Here is a 19445-nt window from a genome sequence, read left to right as displayed (position 1 = left end):
ATCAATCAAATAAAAGAAGTAAAGCTCACTTAACCCCCCTGCTGGATACATCCTTTTACTACACACACACACACACAGGAAATAAGGGCATTATGTAAACTTTCTTAGAGACTACTTCAAGAGCTGTGGTGTAAAGCTTCCTTTGGCTATTTTTCCATTTGTTTTCATCATAGGTGAGAACTGTCAGATTAACTATGATGACTGTGCCAGTAATCCTTGCCAGCACGGGACCTGTGAGGATGGAATCAATGAGTACAAATGTGTGTGCGAACCTGGATACACAGGTTTGTTCATCCCACATGCACAAATATAAATGCACATATGCAGATGTGCTTTAGTCATTAAGTTCTGTGTAAATAGTTTGTAACACAGCCACACAATGCATGTCTTCAATTTGATAAATCACATGTGTCAAACTCCAGTCCTGGAGGGCCACAGCCCATACAATTTAGTTTAAACCGCAATGAAACACACCTGATCAAACTAATTAAGTCCTTCAGGCTTATTGAAGGTTTGTGTGTTGGAGCAGGGTTGAAACTAAACTAAGCAGGGTTGTGGCCCTTTAAGAGCTGAGTATGACACCACTGATATATGAATGTGCTGCTTCAATCAACAGTGTAAGTTTTCATTACTTTCTTACTCTTTTTTTGTTTCAGGGGAACGATGCACTGAGGAGATCAACGAGTGCAGTTCAAACCCATGTCAGAGTGGAGGGACGTGTGAGGATAAAGTGAATGGATTTAATTGCAAGTGTCCAGTTGGGACTTATGGGCCCCTGTGTCTCTCAGGGGCAGACCGTTGTATCCGCATGCCCTGCCGGCATGGAGAGTGTATTGGGAAGCTGGATGGGTAAGAACTGACTTAATTTGCAAGAAATTTTGTCCATGTATCAATTCTTTTTTATTATTTATTAACATTGATACAACATACAATAACATACATTTAAAACATACACAAAATTCACACTCAATAACACCAAATGATTTTACAAATATTAAAACAAATATGTAAACATGCCAAAATGCATTTTTTTAAATTCATGACACAGGTTCCCACTGCAATGAGAGTCACTATAATGTGTATTATTATAAACCCAGGGCCCTGTAAAATTGTATTTATTTTATTATATTTTATTTACAGCTTTACTTTTTTCTAAACTTTTGTTTTATTTTTCCTGAATTACTTTATTTTTCATTGTTCCAGGTCTTTTGGGCCCTATCATACACACTGCGCAATAAGACGTGTTTTGCGCGATCAGTTGCAATTTTCAGACTAACGCAACCCTAATTTTCATGTTTTCGCCGTGTTGTTTAAATAGCAAATCCATTTGCGCTACTTTGTGGACTGGTGTGCCGGTCAATAAAGAAGATGTGTTAAGGCGCATTGTTGGCAAGTTACTATTTTGAGAAACTGAAATAGACCACGTCATTGACAAAGTAAAAGGTGGCCTAAAGTTAGTTATGCGCCTATGCAGGTTCAAACGCTTAATACACAGAGGATGTACAGCAATACAGTGCTGTCGCCTCACAGCAATAAGGTCGCTGGTTCGAGCCTCGGCTGGGTCAGTTGGCATTTCTGTGTGGAGTTTGCATGTTCTCCCTGCGTTCGCGTGGGTTTCCTCCGGGTGCTCCGGTTTCCCCCACAGTCCAAAGACATGCGGTACAGGTGAATTGTGTAGGCTAATTTATCCATAGTGTATGAGTGTGAATGAGTGTGTATGGATGTTTGCCAGAGATGGGTTGCGGCTGGAAGGGCATCCGCTCCGTTAAAAAAACATGCTGGATAAGTTTCGCTTCATTCCGCAAGAACGATTCATTCCGCTGTGGCGACCCCGGATTAATAAAGGAATTAAGCCGACAAGAAAATGAATGAATGTACAGCAATACACAAATATCTTGACATATGGATAAAAATGTTACAAAAATTATTATTTACTATATTAAAAATAAAAAAACACTACCTCCATGCCTTCTTCATGTCCGTAGGGCTTTTTTCAGTTTATTCATGGCAATTTGTTGTTTTATTATAGTCTTATTATTATTAGCCATATTATTTATTATATACATATTTATATTTGTTTTGATAAAAACAAGTTTAGATTTGTCCAGTTGTCAGGTTTTGGTATGCATCACCATATAGGGCATTAGAATAGGAAATGTGTTTTGCCACACTTCGTTATTATTGTTCATTTATTCGTTTGCTGGAAATTAGAACTGAATTTAGAAATAGTTTTGAAACAAATCTTGGCGCCTAACAAACGAAATTAAATATGCAGGCTAATAGATCTCTTCAGTGGAGTGTGTACAACACCGTTTCCTTATCCACGAAAGTAAAGGAGTAAAGTAAAGTAACGAGAAAGTAAAGAGGCCGAATGGAGGAAGTTTGTAGCTTGTTCTTTATCCTCTTGCTGCAGATATTGTGTGTAACGATTTTCTATCTAGTGAAGCATTCAGTTTGTCCATTCAGTTTTTCTTCTTACAAATAATACACCCATAACTCATTATGAGAATAAGCACAACCCTGTTAGACCATGTGCCGTGGCGCAGAGCGTATTTTTCCGTCATTAAAATAGCAAAAGTGGATTCGGACACTTCCTAAATGCTTTTGCTCCATGCGCTTTAGACTTTGTGGCTAGATTGTTAAAAAATAGCCCTAACTATTACTAGGAACTATTAAATGCTTAAATATATAAATCCTCCTCAGTGGCCTTTAATTCTAACTATTTTCATCTGTTTTCTGTGTAGGTATCTTTGTCAATGTGAGCCTGGCTGGGAGGGTACGAACTGTGACCAAGACAAGAATGAGTGTCTGTCTAACCCGTGCCAGAATGGTGGAACCTGTAATGACCGTCTGAATGAATACACCTGCGTATGTGCCCGTGGGTTTGCAGGTAATGGCATGTGATCCTTTCTAAACAGAGAAACAAAGCCATTTATGTCATACTCCAACTCACTGGTTTGCCCTTTTCTTGCATTCAGGTTTCAACTGTGAGATCAACATAAATGAATGTGAGTCAAACCCCTGCATGAATCAGGGAACCTGTGTGGATGGAGTCAACAGCTACATATGCCACTGCAATCTACCATACACAGGTTATTCACACATTTACAGTCTACAGTTCTTAAAAGCACATTCTCTTGACTTGGTTTTACTTTTAGAAGCATCATTTATGGCACTTAATTGGTCAGATTTTATAAGCTTGATATGAATGTGATAGTTTCCAAATTATAATGTTACAATTGTGATTTTAATGTATTTAAACTGACAACCCTGCAAAATTAGTTATATACATATAATTGTAATTAGTACATACTAATAATATTATTTTAGGATGCTTTTATGAATAGACAGCTCAAAACAGATATTATAAAATATATTATATTATATTATATTATATTATATTATATTATATTATATTATTTCTGTTTGATTGTAAGGACATATTTAATTCTAATGAATATGTTTTAGTACTTTGGGGTAGGGCTGCATGATATTGAAAAAAAAATGACATTTGGAATATTTAGTTTTTCTGCGATATATGTATTGCCATTAGGGCTGTGCCATTTAGGGAAAATATCTAGTTGCGATTATTATATATTTTTTTTGACATATTGCGATTTAGTTTTGTTGTCAAGCTTCAGCTCTATAATATCTGCAAGCCGTAGCAACAATTCTGCGACAGCTCTTAAAAATTACACGTTTTTATTTGATGTCTGTGACTTTGAAACCGAAATATTCCCATATTACCAGTGCTGTTTTTCTTTGATATTAATTTTCGTCTATTAATGTTTTTAAAGTAGCAGATGCCATTATCCCACTCGTAAGCGATTTCCAGTTTGTTTTTTGTGGCCGTTCCACATAGTTCAGTTGCGCAATTCTGATTGGGCAGAACAAAAGTGTGCTCACTCAATTAGATAGTAAGACTATCACACACAGACGGCAGTCACGCATTTGCTCTGGGCGGGGGGAATTAAAAAATACAAATATATTTAATATCGCAGCCTCTTGCAATTTAGCTAATTGCAAAGTTTGAAATTGCGATTGCGATTCGATTTCGATTAATCGCACAGCCCTGATTGCAATTTTGCAATTTTACCAGATAGCTTGAACAGCTCTGTTTGGAAAGAATTCAGTAAGATTGATTTGGATGATTCTGTAGAGGAGGAAATCATGCATAAAATAAACAAAATAAAAGCACAATAAATGTACAATAGACAGTGCTTTGTGCTTTTCTGGGGAATCTGACAATATTCAGGCACAGCATTTGAATAATCAAATGTAAAAACATTGTGTAGTCTTCATTGTAAAAATTATTCAATAAAAGATACAAATGGTAAATTTATTGTGCCTGAATGCTTACATAGTCACAGGCCTTAAAAATACATTCACTCCATTATCGTTACATCCTGCAATGATTCCACATCTGAAATATCTCCCTTAGACAACTCATTTCAACATATGATCTCAACATTGCACTTCCTGTGATGTGACTATTGCAGATGCGCACATTGCAAATCCAGCTGAACAGCGTTAAATTCTCCACAACTGACTGTACTTTTTACTTCTCAGGGAAACACTGTCAGGAGAAGTTGATCCCATGTGCGTCTCAGCCCTGTCAGAGACGAGGAGTCTGTCAGCCATCGCTGGATTACACCAGCTACACCTGCAAATGCCACAGTGGCTGGGAAGGTGAGTGCTTTAAATCTGGGTGTTACCCATATTTGATCTGAGACGATCACGTATAAACTTTTCCTTGATAAATCATGATGTGAGCTATGGACATCTATTGAAAGTGTCTGAAGGGATTTTGTCTGGTATGTGTGTGCAGGAGCCCAGTGCACAGAGGATAAAGATGAGTGTAAGAAGAGCCCTTGTCAGAATGGTGCTCGCTGTGTGAATATAGTGGGCAGCTACCGTTGCGAATGCCAGCCTGGATACAGCGGGGACAACTGCCAGACCAACATCGACGACTGCAGCTCCAGTACGTGTCTTTCCCGCACAGATTCATCTATATGCAGTGGCTGGGTGGGCACATCCGCGTGTCCTTCTGTTAACATCTTGTTAAAGTAGGGTAGTGCAGCCTAGTGAGATTCCCAAATAAGGACTCCCAAATAAGATGATTCTTATGTGACAAACAATAAATAAATAAATAAATAACTAATAGAATCTTTGGCTGTCAGTAAATTAAATAATTAAGGTTAATCTCATTGCCAGTTTTAAAAAGAAAGAGAATTAGTTTGGTCAAGTAAATTAAATTAACAAGTTAATTTTGACAGCCCAGAAGAGAAATTGTGTTTTGTATTTTCTGCCTGTCAACTCAATCTGAAAATACTTCAATCTCATTTTTTTCTCTCATTTGTTCTTCAGATCCATGCCGTAACGGTGGTACATGTGTTGATAAAGTGGGCCGGTACTTGTGCGAGTGCAGAGCTGGTTTTTATGGCGAGCGCTGTGAGGAAGAGGTGGACGAGTGTGCCAGCAACCCCTGCTGGAATGGAGGACATTGCACAGACTACGTGAACAGCTACACATGCCAATGCCCGCCAGGCTACGACGGCATCAATTGTGAACGTGATATCCCAGACTGCACTGAAACGTACGTTTTCTATACAAGTGATAGGGATTGTGTTTCATTTTGTTTTATTATATAAATTGTTATTCATTCCCTCTTTTACTCCACAGCTCTTGTTTGAACAATGGGACGTGTGTGGATGGAATTAACCAATTTTCCTGCCGTTGTCGGCATGGTTTTTCGGGCCAGTATTGCCAGTTTGAACTGAACGAGTGTGACTCTCATCCCTGTAAAAACGGTGGCACCTGCATAGACGGTCTGGGGACTTTCCACTGCAACTGCCCACTAATGTATAATGGAAAAACTTGTGAGGTACAAACTGCACATTCTGTGGTCATAAACATAAACTGTAGATGTTTAGCCAAAAATGAAAATGACCTTATTATTTAATCTTCCTCATTTTAAACCTTTATGACTTTATCTTCAAGAAAAGAAGATATTATGAAGAATGCTGGTTGCTGGGACCCACTGATTACCATAGTAGGAAAAGAAAATACTATGGTAGTCAATGGGTCCCAACAACCAGTTTTTGTCAAAATGTCTTTATTTGTGTTCAACAGAAGAAATAAACTGCTAAAGGTTTTAAAAACAACATGAGGGAGAGTAAATAACGAGATAATTTTCAACTTTGGCTAAAATATCCCTTTGATTTATGCCTACTTTCTTGACCGTATGCTTTTTAAATGCATTTGCATTCTTTCAATACAGAAAATACAAACTAGTTATTTGTAGTGATTTGATTATTTGCTTGCTAGTAAAGACCCTGAAATACCCAAGTGAAGCAGGATTTAGATGAAAGCTAATTCAACATGTTTAAAGTGATGTAATGCCAGTTTGTTCTACAGTTTCTCTTTTGATTTTGATGTATATCTTTGTGTGATTGATGTATACACTTTTGTTTTTTCAGTCAATGGTGAATTTGTGCAGTCAGATTAAGTGTCAGAATGGAGGTACTTGCATTCAGAAAGAAATCAGTTGGAGATGCAGCTGTCAGCCTGGCTGGACAGGCCTGTATTGTGATATCCCCAGCATCTCCTGCCAGGCTGTTGCACTCCAAAAAGGTAAGACATTAGACATGTTAATTGTAACTGCTTTGGAAGATATTTTATGTACAATTCTTTATTGTAAATTCTGGTGTGCTGTAGGTGTGGCGGAGAACATGGTCTGCAAACATGCAGGTCATTGTAAGAACATAGGCAACACGCATCAGTGTGAATGTCAGAAAGGATATACGGGCAGTTACTGTGAGACTGAGATAGATGAATGTCTCTCCAGCCCTTGCAGAAATGGAGGGACATGTATGGACTACCAGGGTGGATATGACTGCAAGGTACCATCAATCTCATACAAATGCTTGCAAGATCATGTTAAACTGCTGGAAAGTGATTATAAAACCATGTTACAAATATTTTACAATTATTTCAAATAAATGCAGTTCATTTAATTAAGTAAATAATCCTGGAATAAGTATCATGTTTACAACAAATATAAAAATAAAAGCAGCACAATTGCACAACAGTGATATTATTGTATAAGAAATTGAGAATGAATTTTAGAATGATTTCTGTTGCTAAAAAAAATTCAGCTTTGAATCACAAATGAGCAATATCAAACGAGTAGCAGTGCGATATGGCTGTATATTGGCACTGGTGGGACTGCTATAATTGTGATATTACTTCATACAACAGTTTGATGGCATAATCGTGTGTATAAAAAAGGAAATCAAACACGGAGAGTCTAAATTATTTTTTGTATGAGGAACTACTTTTTTCCTCCACTCATTCAAATCTGCAGCTGACATCGGAACAGCAGAAACCGTTGCTACTTCACCATCATAATTTTTTGAGCTAGTATTTGAAAGATTCTCTAGCGTAATGTCTAAAGTGATGCCAAAACAGGGGATTTTGCTCACATTTTAAGATTATAAGGCTGAACGGCATGAAATGAGATTTCCCAGTCTGTTGCTGTCGGGAGATCACAATAATTAACCCCGAAAAAGCCACAGCAAGCAAATACTAGCAGATTACTGTTATGTTTGTGATAAGGAAAAACACTAAACACATGCCGGGATTTCTTCTTTCTTTCTTTATACTGAACTAGTCTGCAGTAACAAAAACATGAGATGCATAAGAAACAAACAGATGGCAAAGCCAAAAGTAACTTGGGGGGGGGGGGGGGGGACACAAAATACATACATTCCTGATTTCCCTGATTTATCTCACACTCAATACACTGCAAATTATATGGTGTAATTACAGCACTACAGCATACTAAGGGCTTATTATGCGGTCTCTGTCGCCATCTTGTGGATAAACAACATCAACTGTCTTAGCTTTGCTCATTAGGACAGGCTGGTATATAAAAACTGGCCAACACAAAATACATACATTCCTGATTTGTGAGTCCCATCTCACACTCAATACACTGCAAATTATATGGTGTAAATACAGCACTACAGCATACTAAGGGCTTATTATGCGGTCTCTGTCGCCATCTTGTGGATAAACAACATCAACTGTCTTAGCTTTGCTCATTAGGACAGGCTGGTGCATGCAGATGTGCTGTATCTCCAAAATCATAAATATTTAAAATAGGCACTATACTTATAAATGAACTGCATAGTTGCAGTGAGGAGGCTGTACAAGTGCTGTTATTAAGGGAATATTGCACGGCTATCAGCCAATCAGATTGGAGAACCAGACAAAGCTGTTGTATAAATTACAATAAGAGATATTTTTAAACTAATAACTGAAAGTTTTTTCTCATTTCAAAAACATTAAAACATCTTACCAACCTCAAACCTTTAATCAGTGCATAAAGTGTAGACTATCTATCATTTCTGTTCTATTCACTCTCTAATAGCTAAACCTCTCTCTTGTTCTTTCAGTGTAAAGCAGGTTTTCAGGGTGTGAACTGTGAATATAATGTTAACGAGTGCCAGTCAAATCCCTGTCGCAATGGAGGGACCTGCATTGATCTGATCAACCATTTTTCCTGCTCATGCCCTCCTGGAACAAAAGGTATGACTGATTCTTTATCCTCAGATGCGTCAGTGATATTAAATGTCGTCTGACCACCTGCTCTCTCTGTTCTACAGGTTTGCAGTGTGAAGTGGACGTGGATGAATGTGCCCCAGAGTTTGGCCTGCGCTGTAAGAATGGTGGCCAGTGTGTGGATGGTGTGGGCCGGTACACCTGCAACTGCCCTCCTGGTTTCGCTGGAGAGCATTGCGAGGGAGATGTGAACGAGTGTCGATCTGGACCGTGCTACTCACCTGGCACCATTGACTGCGTGCCGCTTATCAATAGCTTTCAATGTCGTTGCCGTCTCGGTTATACTGGTGAGGTCTTATTTTTAGACTCATAAATGCCATTTAAAAAGTGGCTCAATAGACAGTAGCTAATTTCTTATTTTAATGCCTTGTTTGCTCTTTGTGCCCTGTAGGTCAACGTTGTGAGTCAATGGTTGATCTGTGCCAGTCCAAGCCATGCCACAACAACGGTAGATGCTCTACAAATTCCAGTTCAGTACACGGATACATCTGTACCTGCCAACCTGTAAGTTTTGGTAACTATTTAATGAAACGTATAGAAAAGGACATGGCATTTGACTTTTTAAAATAATATATAATTAACAATGTTATCAATACTGAACAGAATTGCATAATATATATTTCAGATTGGCTGATGAAATGAAAATTCAACAGAATAGCATTTATTTCTAAATAAAAATCATACTGACTCTAAATGTCTTCTTTTAAATTAAGTTAATGTTAATCTTTCTAGTCGGTAAAATAAAAACAATATAGATCTTTGTATAATGGCTTGATACTGTACGGTCTAAAAGCTAAATCCATATAGTAAGGAAAATGCACATTATAGACCATTTTGAAGGATGTTAATAAAAACAATGAGCCCAACGTATTTCCTGTTTTACATTTTTTATTTCTATAGCTTCTGTGAATCCAAAAAGAGACACATGTTGATAAATAATGTTATGATAGCTGTTTTAAAATTAAGTTATGATTGAATTGCCTCTTGTTACAGTTATGAAATGGTTTGATAACAAACAGGAAATGTTCATGGACTAATAACATCACCACATTAAAATGGTCTATATTTAGGATCTGCTTAAGGGTTGCGTCACGCATTGTTAAAATATTAATAGGCCTACAGGGAATCTGCGTGTGCAGAAATCTGCAGATTTTTGCTGATTTTTAACTTGTTATTGAGTCTATTTGTTTACGTGTGTAAATGTGTGTGAAATTATATTTAATTTTTTAAAAATTAATTTCAGTCATATTATTGACTAATATGAAAATGCTAACTTTTTACGTCTTTTAGTAGATATATTATTTGAGCAGGGCTTGACATTAACACCCACCAACCTGCCAAATGCAGGTAGATTTAAGCTGTGGCTGGTTAGACAGACACTCCCACTAGCCGCTTTGGCTGGTTGGAAATAATTTTGAAAAATAGTTTTTTTAAAAGCAGGGTTTGACAATAGAGATGGCCCAATTTTCGAGCAAATGTGATCTTAGAATCGAGAAGCAAAAAGTGAAATGAATGAGGAGGTATGTGGACGTAACACAATAACTAAATCTAAAAGTAATTTTAGCATGTCAAAGTTATGCATATAAAATATATTTTCTCTATAACAAAAGTGTGGCTAGTTAAAATGGCGAGTGGCTAATAAAGTTTGAAATCTACTAGCCACAGTGGCTGGTGATTAAAAAAGTTAATGTTAAGCCCTGTATCTGAGAGACTTGCTTTGTTTACCAAATAAGTGGATCTAATTGGATTTGCATTGTAAACATTAAATAAAAGTAAAAAAAGTTATTATTTTTATTTCATATATAAAGTTTTTAGCTGCGATACTCCCAAAATCATTCCGCATAAATCCACAGATCTTTTACAAAATTTTGTGCAGAAATAGAAAAAAATGTCCGCAGATTCTGTCTGGCCCTAAATATTAGTGATTGATATTTCCTGACAGAAAATAAACATGCAATATTCAATATTGACCAATACGACAAAATGATATCAGTCAGTAATCACTGTAGTTCTAAAGCCTTCTGTAATTTCTGTAAATACATTACCCGTCTATGTAATATTCATTAACTGTTCACTGAAAGGTTTAGGAGAGAAATTTACAACTACAATGTCTCTTCAACATTTCTTTCGCACCCTTTAACACCTGCATTTTTCCTGCTTGGTTCTGCTTTGCTTTGAAAACATTTCTTGTTCTGTCTTCATTCTCTTGCTTTCACTAAAGACTAAGGCTGCATAAATCAGGTATGGAGTTAAACTCAGATTTCCTCTTTCAACTCCTCTTTTAATCTCCTTTCATTAACTCCTGCCTTCTTACCAGCCCTAGTAATTTGCTTGTAAAGTAGGCTGTGATTTGTTTGTTTGGCCAATATAATCGCCCACGTGTTCCTCTTTCAGGGTTTCTCTGGCTTTAACTGTGGCGATTTGGAGACGTTCTCATGTGCCAATTTGCATTGTCTGAATAGCGGACAGTGTGTGGAGATAAAGAGCCGCCCTCAGTGCCACTGCCCAGTGGGTTTTACTGGAACACACTGTGAGATGTTCACAAACCGTTGCATGTGTCAAAACGGTGGCACCTGCATGCTAGATGAGTCCAACAACCTCAGCTGCCGGTGTCCACCAGGGTTCAGTGGGAAGATGTGTGAGACGGCTCAACCTTCTTGCCCTTATCTGGAGTGCGAAAAGCGGGCTAGAGACAAAGTGTGTGACCCGCAATGTAAGAACCCGGAGTGCAACTGGGATGGAGGCGACTGTACGCTCCACTGGGAAAACCCCTGGAAGAACTGCACGATGCCCTGCTCGAACTTATTTCATAATGGCCGCTGTGACCCAGAGTGTAACAATGCAGGCTGCCTATTCGACAGCTTTGAATGCCACAAACCTTCATCGGCGGGAAACTGCAAGTATGTTTACCAGTGTATTTTTAATACTTTAGCACATCGCTTCTCTCTACTAGCAAAATTGCTAATATAATGCAGCAGTATTTCACAATATTACAGTTTTAGCATAAACCTTTTTCTGAAAAAACAGGAAATGTACTGATAATGGTAGTGTTAGCCATGTTCGTTCTTATTCAACACCAAACCAAATTTGTGCACATTATGCCTACTAGATGTTAATTGCATTATATTTTGGTATAGAATTTCCAGCACACTTATTCAATTCAACTTATGTGCAAGAAAATATATATATTTATGTAAAGTCATAATGCGGACTCACCAGCTCATACTTTCAGAGCCATAGCATTTTGACCTTTATTTTCTATACTTCATTTTGCACTTTTGGTTAGACACTAATTTCATCTCTGCACAAACATGGAATAGATCAAAAACATTTACGAGCTCCAATCTCTCTTACTTTTGTTTTTCCTTAGATATGAGAAATACTGTGCAGATCATTATGCCAATGGTCATTGCAACCAGGGCTGCAACACAGAAGCATGTGGCTGGGATGGTCTGGACTGTGCCAGGGACACTCCTCCCAAGCTAGCAAATGGCACACTGGTGATTGTGGTTCTGCTGCAGCCCGAGGAGCTGCTGGGTGACCTTAAGGGTTTCCTGCGTTCTCTGGGGACACTCCTGCACACCAACCTGCAAGTGATGCTAGATGAGCATAAGAAACCTATGGTGTACCCCTACTGTAGATCTGAGCAGAATAAAATTCAAAACGAAATCGCCGCTATGAAGCAACGTGGAAAACGTGAGCTGGAGAGTGAGGTTATCGGGTATGTTCTGCACCCCCAATCCCTATACCCTACCTAAAACAATTCTGTTTTTATTAACCCTTTGAATTTCATTTCGTATTTGTATTTGTCTTTGGTTTAGATCGAGAGTTTACTTGGAGATTGACAATCGGCTATGTTCTCAGAACTCAGATGAATGCATCTCCAGTGCAGACCAGGCTGCGGCCTTCATAGCTGCTGAGTACCTGAAGTCAGATTTGCCGTACCCTGTCTACTCTGTCACCAGTAAGTGAATGACAAAAAAGCTAGAGATTGTTGTCGTTATGGATTCAAAGGTATTACTACCTTTAGAGTAGTATTATTTTGGTGTTTTTTTGTTTTTGTATGAAAAATGAAAAAGGCATAAACCACTGCACCTTAATATTTAAACAAATGTGCTGCATACATAACATAAACATTTAATTTAGGCTGAAAAATTTGCTTTGTGAAATTGTGCTTTAAAAAATGTTTGCGTTATGTGTGCATTTTGCATGTGTGTGCATGATAAACACAGACTTCACGTGTGAGAGAGCACACTTTTAAATTGCAAATGAACTATTTGCACAAATAATCACAAATTAGAGATGGTTGGTGAGATAAAATGTGCAAAGTAATATGTTTTTAGCAATAATAGTTTGGAAATGTATTTCTTTTAGTTTCTCCTTTATTAAGTGCCGAACTGAAAGCATTAGAGCTTCTCAATAATCCAGTCTTTTATTATTTAGCACTAATTGAATCATGCCAACAACAGTTTCTTGTACACTTCCTTAGTCTGCAAAATGAAACAGTAGTTTTACTGTGTTGTTCTCTCTTTGTAAACTGTTAACTGTCCTCTTCCACCCCAGGTGAGGATGTTAAACGTCCCACTGAGGATACTTTGCTGTACCTGGTTGCTGTGGCTGCTGCCATCATCCTGCTCATTTTGGTGCTGGGTGTTTTGGCTGCCAAGCGCAAACGCAAGCATGGGACCCTGTGGCTTCCTGATGGCTTTCTGCCAAACAAAGAGAGCAAGCGGAGGGAGCCAGTGGGACAGGATGACTTTGGCATGAAGTAAGTGTTCACCTGAACTCCACAATAATCTCAGGATATTTGCTGCCTTCAGGTCCTCCTTGGAAAGTTTCGGATTAATAAACTGTGACAGTGATGTGATTAAATAGTACCGGTTGGAGTAAATAGACAGGACAATTTCATATATATTTTACTGTTACTTTGAACTGTCACAAAATCACAGGTTTTCCCATTGATGAGCAACGTTTCATGAGCATTGGTCTCCTAAATACATTCATTTTGGAGTGTGTGTATATATATATATATATATATATATATATATATATATATATATATATATATATATATATATAAATTGACATAATATTTACATTTTACATAATAATAGTATTTAGTAGAAGTTTGCAGTTTTTTTTACTTTATTTTATTAACTTAACAAAGACAAAGAGATTTTTTTGTGCTAATATGAAACAATTGGTAATATGGTACCTTGAAGGCATCAAATCCTGAAGCTGTTTTTGATGTTTCTGTTAACCTGTTAATTGGTATCTCTAATCATTCCCATCCCCTCTGTCCTCTTTCTCCCAGGAGCATGCAGAAGCCACAGGATGGGGGATTATTGGATTGCAGTTCGAACCATCATTGGTCAGAAGAGGATCATCTTCCTAAAAAACCAAGAGTGAGACAGCTTTTTTACAGCCCTAAAGATGACAGTTGAGCATCTTTAGTATGAGTTTGATCTATCTGAATGCATCCCTCTAACCCCACAGATGGAGGATAAGCCATTGCTTTCTGTTGGAGTGGATGGAGTGGACAGGAGAGAGTGGACCCTGCAGCATCATAAAGCTGCTGACATCACACTCACCCCACCTCAGGCAGACAATGACATGGAGAGTCTGGACGTCAATGTTAAAGGACCAGGTTAATGGACAGACTGATCATTTCTTAATTACTTTTTGGATAAGGAAGTTTTCACATACGTGTTTCCCCTTCAGAAGTTTGACTAACTCTTCAATGTATTCTCTTCAATGTTCATAGATGGTTTCACTCCTCTCATGCTGGCATCACTAAGAAATGGCAGCAGCCCTGACTGTGGCAGCATGCTAGGAGAGGAGGAGGAGGAAAGCGGTGCTGACGAGCCTGGCACAAACGTCATTACCGACTTAATTGGCCAGGGTGCGTCGCTCAATGCCCAGACTGATCGCACAGGGGAGACTGCACTTCACCTCGCTGCACGATACGCTCGAGCAGATGCTGCCAAGAGACTGCTCGATGCTAGTGCTGATGCCAACGCTCATGATAACATGGGCCGCACACCTCTTCATGCAGCAGTAGCAGCAGATGCTCAAGGAGTTTTCCAGGTAAGGAGATGTGCTTTTATTCACATGTCAGATTATAATCATTTTCACGGTTCCCAGTGGAAAACATGCAATTATTATGGAATTTTCAAATTTAAATATACAATATCTAATAAAATTAAAATAAATTTACAGTACAGTAATAACATATTATGGCATTTAAATGGTACTAAAAAGTTATATACAATAAACAAAACTATTTTCTATTATTATTACTATTTAACCATATTTTTATTAACAGTTTTTCTTTGTTGTAATGTATAAAAATGTCTAAAGTTTAAATGTATGAACAGTTTGTAAACTAAAAAAGGTATTTTAGGATTTTTCCTAATAAATTTATATACTTTTTTTAAGAATATCATGACTTTTAGTTTTTAGTTTGTCCTATACTTGCCTTGTTAGTTGTGCTACTTACTTGCTAATCTTCCTCGTGCATTGTGGAACAATGTTAGCATGTTATAATATAATACAGCTCCTGCAGTATACAGATATTATATTTCTAATATCTATCTTCATTCAGGGTTCAGGGAAGACATTTTCAGAATTTGTGTGTGCACATACCAATCGTTGCTGTAATGTTTCTGATATCCAGATTCTCATCCGGAACCGTGCCACTGATCTTGATGCCCGTATGAATGATGGCACAACACCTCTCATCCTAGCAGCCAGACTGGCAGTGGAGGGCATGGTGGAGGAACTGGTGCACTGCCATGCTGACGTCAATGCTGTGGATGATCATGGTAAGATGAAACACATGAATGTACAACAAAGTGTCAAGATTTTGGATAAATATATATATTTTTTAAATTAGGAAATAAAAAAGATACCTTGGTCAATCTAGTTGATCTCTTTCTCAGGGAAGTCAGCTCTGCACTGGGCCGCTGCTGTGAATAATGTGGACGCCACTTTGGTGCTACTCAAAAATGGAGCCAACCGAGACATGCAGGACAACAAGGTGCTCTTTCACGCCTGTTTGCTTATGTGCATGTTTAATCGTTTTTGAAGCCCAAAAATATTTTGTGTCAGTCAAACACTTCAGCTCTGTTTGTTCTGTGATGTAGGAGGAGACGCCATTGTTTCTGGCTGCTAGAGAGGGCAGCTTTGAGGCGGCTCAAATTCTGCTAGACCATTACTCAAATCGTGACATCACCGATCACCTGGACCGCCTGCCACGTGACACTGCACAAGAACGAATGCATCACGACATCGTGCGTCTGCTGGACGAGTACAACCTGGTGCACAGCCCACACTCCGGGCCCAACCATGTCGGAAATGGTGGAGGGCACTCATCGATGGTCTGTGGCACAAACGGCACAGGATACATCCTCGGCATGCGTCCTGGACCACAGGGCAAAAAGAACCGCAGAGCTGGAGGAAAAGCAAATGGTGTAGCAGCCGGGACAGCCAAAGATCTGAAAGAAATAAAAGCCAAGAGGCGAAAGAAGCCAACCGGAGGAGAGGGGCCGAGTGTGGTGCCGGTGACCACAGCTGTAGGAAGTGTAAGCAGAGCAGCTGGTGGTCTCTCCGAGAGCTCAGTCACCATGTCTCCTGTGGATTCCCTAGAGTCTCCACACTCATACGCCGGAGAGCCCTTGGCCACCTCCAGCACGGCCAATTCTCCACCTCTGCTCAGCAGCCCGTCAGCGAGGCCCATGCTGCCGCCGGTGAGTCACATGCTGGGCCAGCAGCAAAGCTGGGTTGGTTTGTCCAAACACAGCTACAATGGCCACATGTTCAGCCTTATGCCACACCATCAAATGAGCGCAGGCCACAGCGGCATGCAGCAGCACCACAGCCCGGGCATGTCTGCCCCAATGAACGTCACCATGAGCCGTGAACAGCTCCCGCCAATCGTCACTTTCCAGATGATGCCGACCGGCAGCGGGCAGAGCCTCCTCAAGCAGGCACAACAGGGGCAGATGCAGGCCCAAGGGCAAAATCAGCCACAGGCTCAGCATCTGCACTGCAGCCAGGGTATGATGTACCCCATTCCTGACGTGAGCATGCAGCACAGCCTGTCCCACGCCCTTCAGCACCCTTCCCACGCTCACAACCACACACTCCAGCATGGGCTGCCTGATGGCCAAGCACGGCAGGTGGTGTCCTATCAGCCACGTCAGAGCCCTGTGGATAAGTACCCCACGCCACCTTCCCAGCACAGCTACGCCACTGCCGGCTCGGAGGGAACCACACCTGGACATCCAGCACAAAAGCCCAGTGAACACCCCTACCTCACCCCTTCACCAGAGTCACCCGACCCATGGTCCTCCTCGTCCCCACACTCCAACTCAGACTGGTCCGATGTCACCACAAGCCCCACACCTCTAGGAAACCCACACACAATGCCACCTTCCTGCCACACACACATTCCCGAACAGGCCCAGCTGCAGCCCCCGTCACAGGCCGCGCAGCCAACGCAGTCCCAGCAGTCCCAGCGCAGCAGTGTGTACGCATAGACACTCAGACCTTTGAGAGTGTATTGATTCTCTCTCTTCAGCAGCCAACCATCCTATCCTCCACTCTTTATGTTTTTATTACGCTCTGCATGTTGACTGTGAAGTTCTTACATATTGTAAATTCCCAACAGCCCCAATATTTTATCTCGAAGGACAAAACAATTCGGGATTCCTGTTTACAGCCATCTGCGATCTGAGGCACTGTTACCATTGAACGATCACACTGCCAAAAGTAAGGAGTCTCATTTTGTGGGTACGGAAAATTTCAAATTTAAGTCAAACCTTGAAGGAACTTTTAATATGTCATTTTATTTTATTTTTATTTTTTGTTGGGGTTGAAGGCAGACATCATAAGTTACATGAATAGTTCACGCAAAAATGGAAATGATCTTTATTTAATCATTTTCAAATCATTCCAAACATGCATGACTTCCTTCTGTGTGACAAAAAACAAGACTCCATTGAGTTCTGGTGTATAACGAAAATAACATTTTGTTCAAAATGTCTTCCACAGAAGAAACAAAAAGTCAAACAGTAAGTTTGAAAGCACATGAAAATGAGTAAATAAAGATCTTTAATTTTGCGAGAACTATTCTTTCATTATTTAATTCATCTTTTTTATGCATTGGGTCAGCTTTCATGTGTTCTGTCCCAGCAAGCAGTTTTTGTTTTTAAAAGAGAATGTCTAATAGATGTCTAAACATAGTCGTCTTGGCTTAAACAAGACTAAATTTGGGCTGTCAGTGAAAGTCTAATAGAATAGCCTAAAACTAGTCAAGTCTTCAAATAAACAGAGATGAATGATTACACGTATAAAGTCAGTCTATTTGACGACTAGTCTAGTTTTGGGCTTTTCTTAGATGTCTATTTTCACTGACAGCCCAAGTTTAGCCTTGTTTTAGCCAAGCTGTCAACGTTTAGATGTCTATTAGACGTCTGTTTAAAAAGTGTTTGCTGGGTTTTTTTTGTATAGATCAACCTGCGTTTTTTTTGTAGTAATGAAATGTTTCTTAAATGAATTGGTACTTTTTTTTGTGCACGTGATCGGTGATTCACACTCGCGCCCACATACATCTCATTCATTCATGTGTGGTTCAGAGAGCTAAACTGTGGTGTACATAGTTAAAATATTACGCTTTGTTTTATGTTTCCATGTTGTCTGTTACGGTTTTATCTCGGCTTTGGCAGTGAGGTGAATGGAGGTGTGTAAATATGAACGGGCTCCTCTTTGTTTCTATTGAAATGGTTTGCAGTATTCAGTGGCCGCACAAACACGACAGAGGTTTGAAGAGGAATTCCAGCAGCCGTCGTCAAGCCGAAGCAGAAAAGCAAATGTTTTCCATGAATGATATTATCAGTGCCTTTTACAGCGCATGTGTATCCATTGTTACTATTTTATTGTTCTGCCTTTGTTGTGTTACTGTATATTAATATTCTGAGCAGTTTAACTAGTTCTTTTATTTACATGCCATGTATTTTCTTCATCTTAAATACAATCAGCTTGTCTGTGCAACCGTTTGAATCACTCGCTAATTAAGAAATCATACTTTATACAATTTAAATGTACTGTTTCACTTTTTTCTGTCTCGTGTTTTTGAGCAAAGCTTTATAAATCTGTTTAGTACAATCACATTTTTAAACTGTTTTGCACAATAAACCCATGGGTCTCTTAAACGCCAAATAAACACTCTTGATAGTATTTCGAAATGCATGCATACATTAGCCAGAGTGGCGATCAACTCCCTGTATGCTGTATTTGTTCAGATGGGTGGGTCAGTCAAATTGTTTGTGCTCAAGGTCAATATTAAGAGAGTCTTCTTATGCAAACAGAACCCTTTATGTACTATAGGCGCCTTATGGCATATTGTTTTTATTGGTTAATATCCTGTAGCACTTAAGGGCCCTTCAACAGTATGATCTTTAGTGTACTGAAATCTGGGGAATTGAATGGGTGTAAGTCCACCAAATAGAGATCAAAGAAAAGCTTTTGGAGTATCGTACTTTCACCCAAATGTTATGCAAAGCTATTTTTATATGTGCTGTATATAATTCTATAATTCGGGTTTTTTATGCCATTGTACTTTATTTCCATGTTCACCAAACATATGCATACAGCATGTTAGTATGAAGTAAATGTTTCGTCTTAGTATTTTGTTGATTTTACATTTGTGATTTCGAGAACAAACGCCTGTGTATTGGACAAATCCAAGACAATTGATTAAGATAGAGATGAAACGCAATAAAGGAATACCTTTACAAATTGATCTCCCGAAATGACTG

The 19445-nt window shown here is 39.1% G+C and overlaps 1 protein-coding gene across 1 annotated transcript in view; it reads left to right on the top strand.

Moving 5' to 3' along the window:
* notch2 (notch receptor 2) overlaps positions 1-19426 on the top strand; it is a 66991-nt gene extending 47565 nt beyond the window's left edge. The window contains 25 exon segments of the mRNA XM_056463788.1: positions 174-284; positions 657-849; positions 2745-2890; positions 2979-3092; positions 4570-4689; positions 4829-4981; positions 5368-5596; positions 5683-5884; positions 6480-6633; positions 6718-6902; positions 8460-8592; positions 8670-8912; positions 9017-9129; positions 11020-11525; positions 11996-12346; positions 12447-12589; positions 13189-13393; positions 13940-14030; positions 14122-14272; positions 14390-14712; positions 15302-15449; positions 15567-15664; positions 15771-16592; positions 16595-16636; positions 16638-19426. Of these exon segments, the coding sequence (XP_056319763.1) occupies positions 174-284; positions 657-849; positions 2745-2890; positions 2979-3092; positions 4570-4689; positions 4829-4981; positions 5368-5596; positions 5683-5884; positions 6480-6633; positions 6718-6902; positions 8460-8592; positions 8670-8912; positions 9017-9129; positions 11020-11525; positions 11996-12346; positions 12447-12589; positions 13189-13393; positions 13940-14030; positions 14122-14272; positions 14390-14712; positions 15302-15449; positions 15567-15664; positions 15771-16592; positions 16595-16636; positions 16638-17165 (5504 nt within the window). The 3' untranslated portion in view covers positions 17166-19426.
* Positions 19427-19445: the final 19 nt, after the last annotated feature.

Source organism: Danio aesculapii, chromosome 8, assembly GCF_903798145.1.
Source record: "Danio aesculapii chromosome 8, fDanAes4.1, whole genome shotgun sequence".
In the NCBI taxonomy this organism is placed as follows: domain Eukaryota; kingdom Metazoa; phylum Chordata; class Actinopteri; order Cypriniformes; family Danionidae; genus Danio; species Danio aesculapii.
The sequence above is the reverse complement of the archived record's forward strand: the minus strand, read 5'-3'. Positions and strand labels throughout refer to the sequence as shown.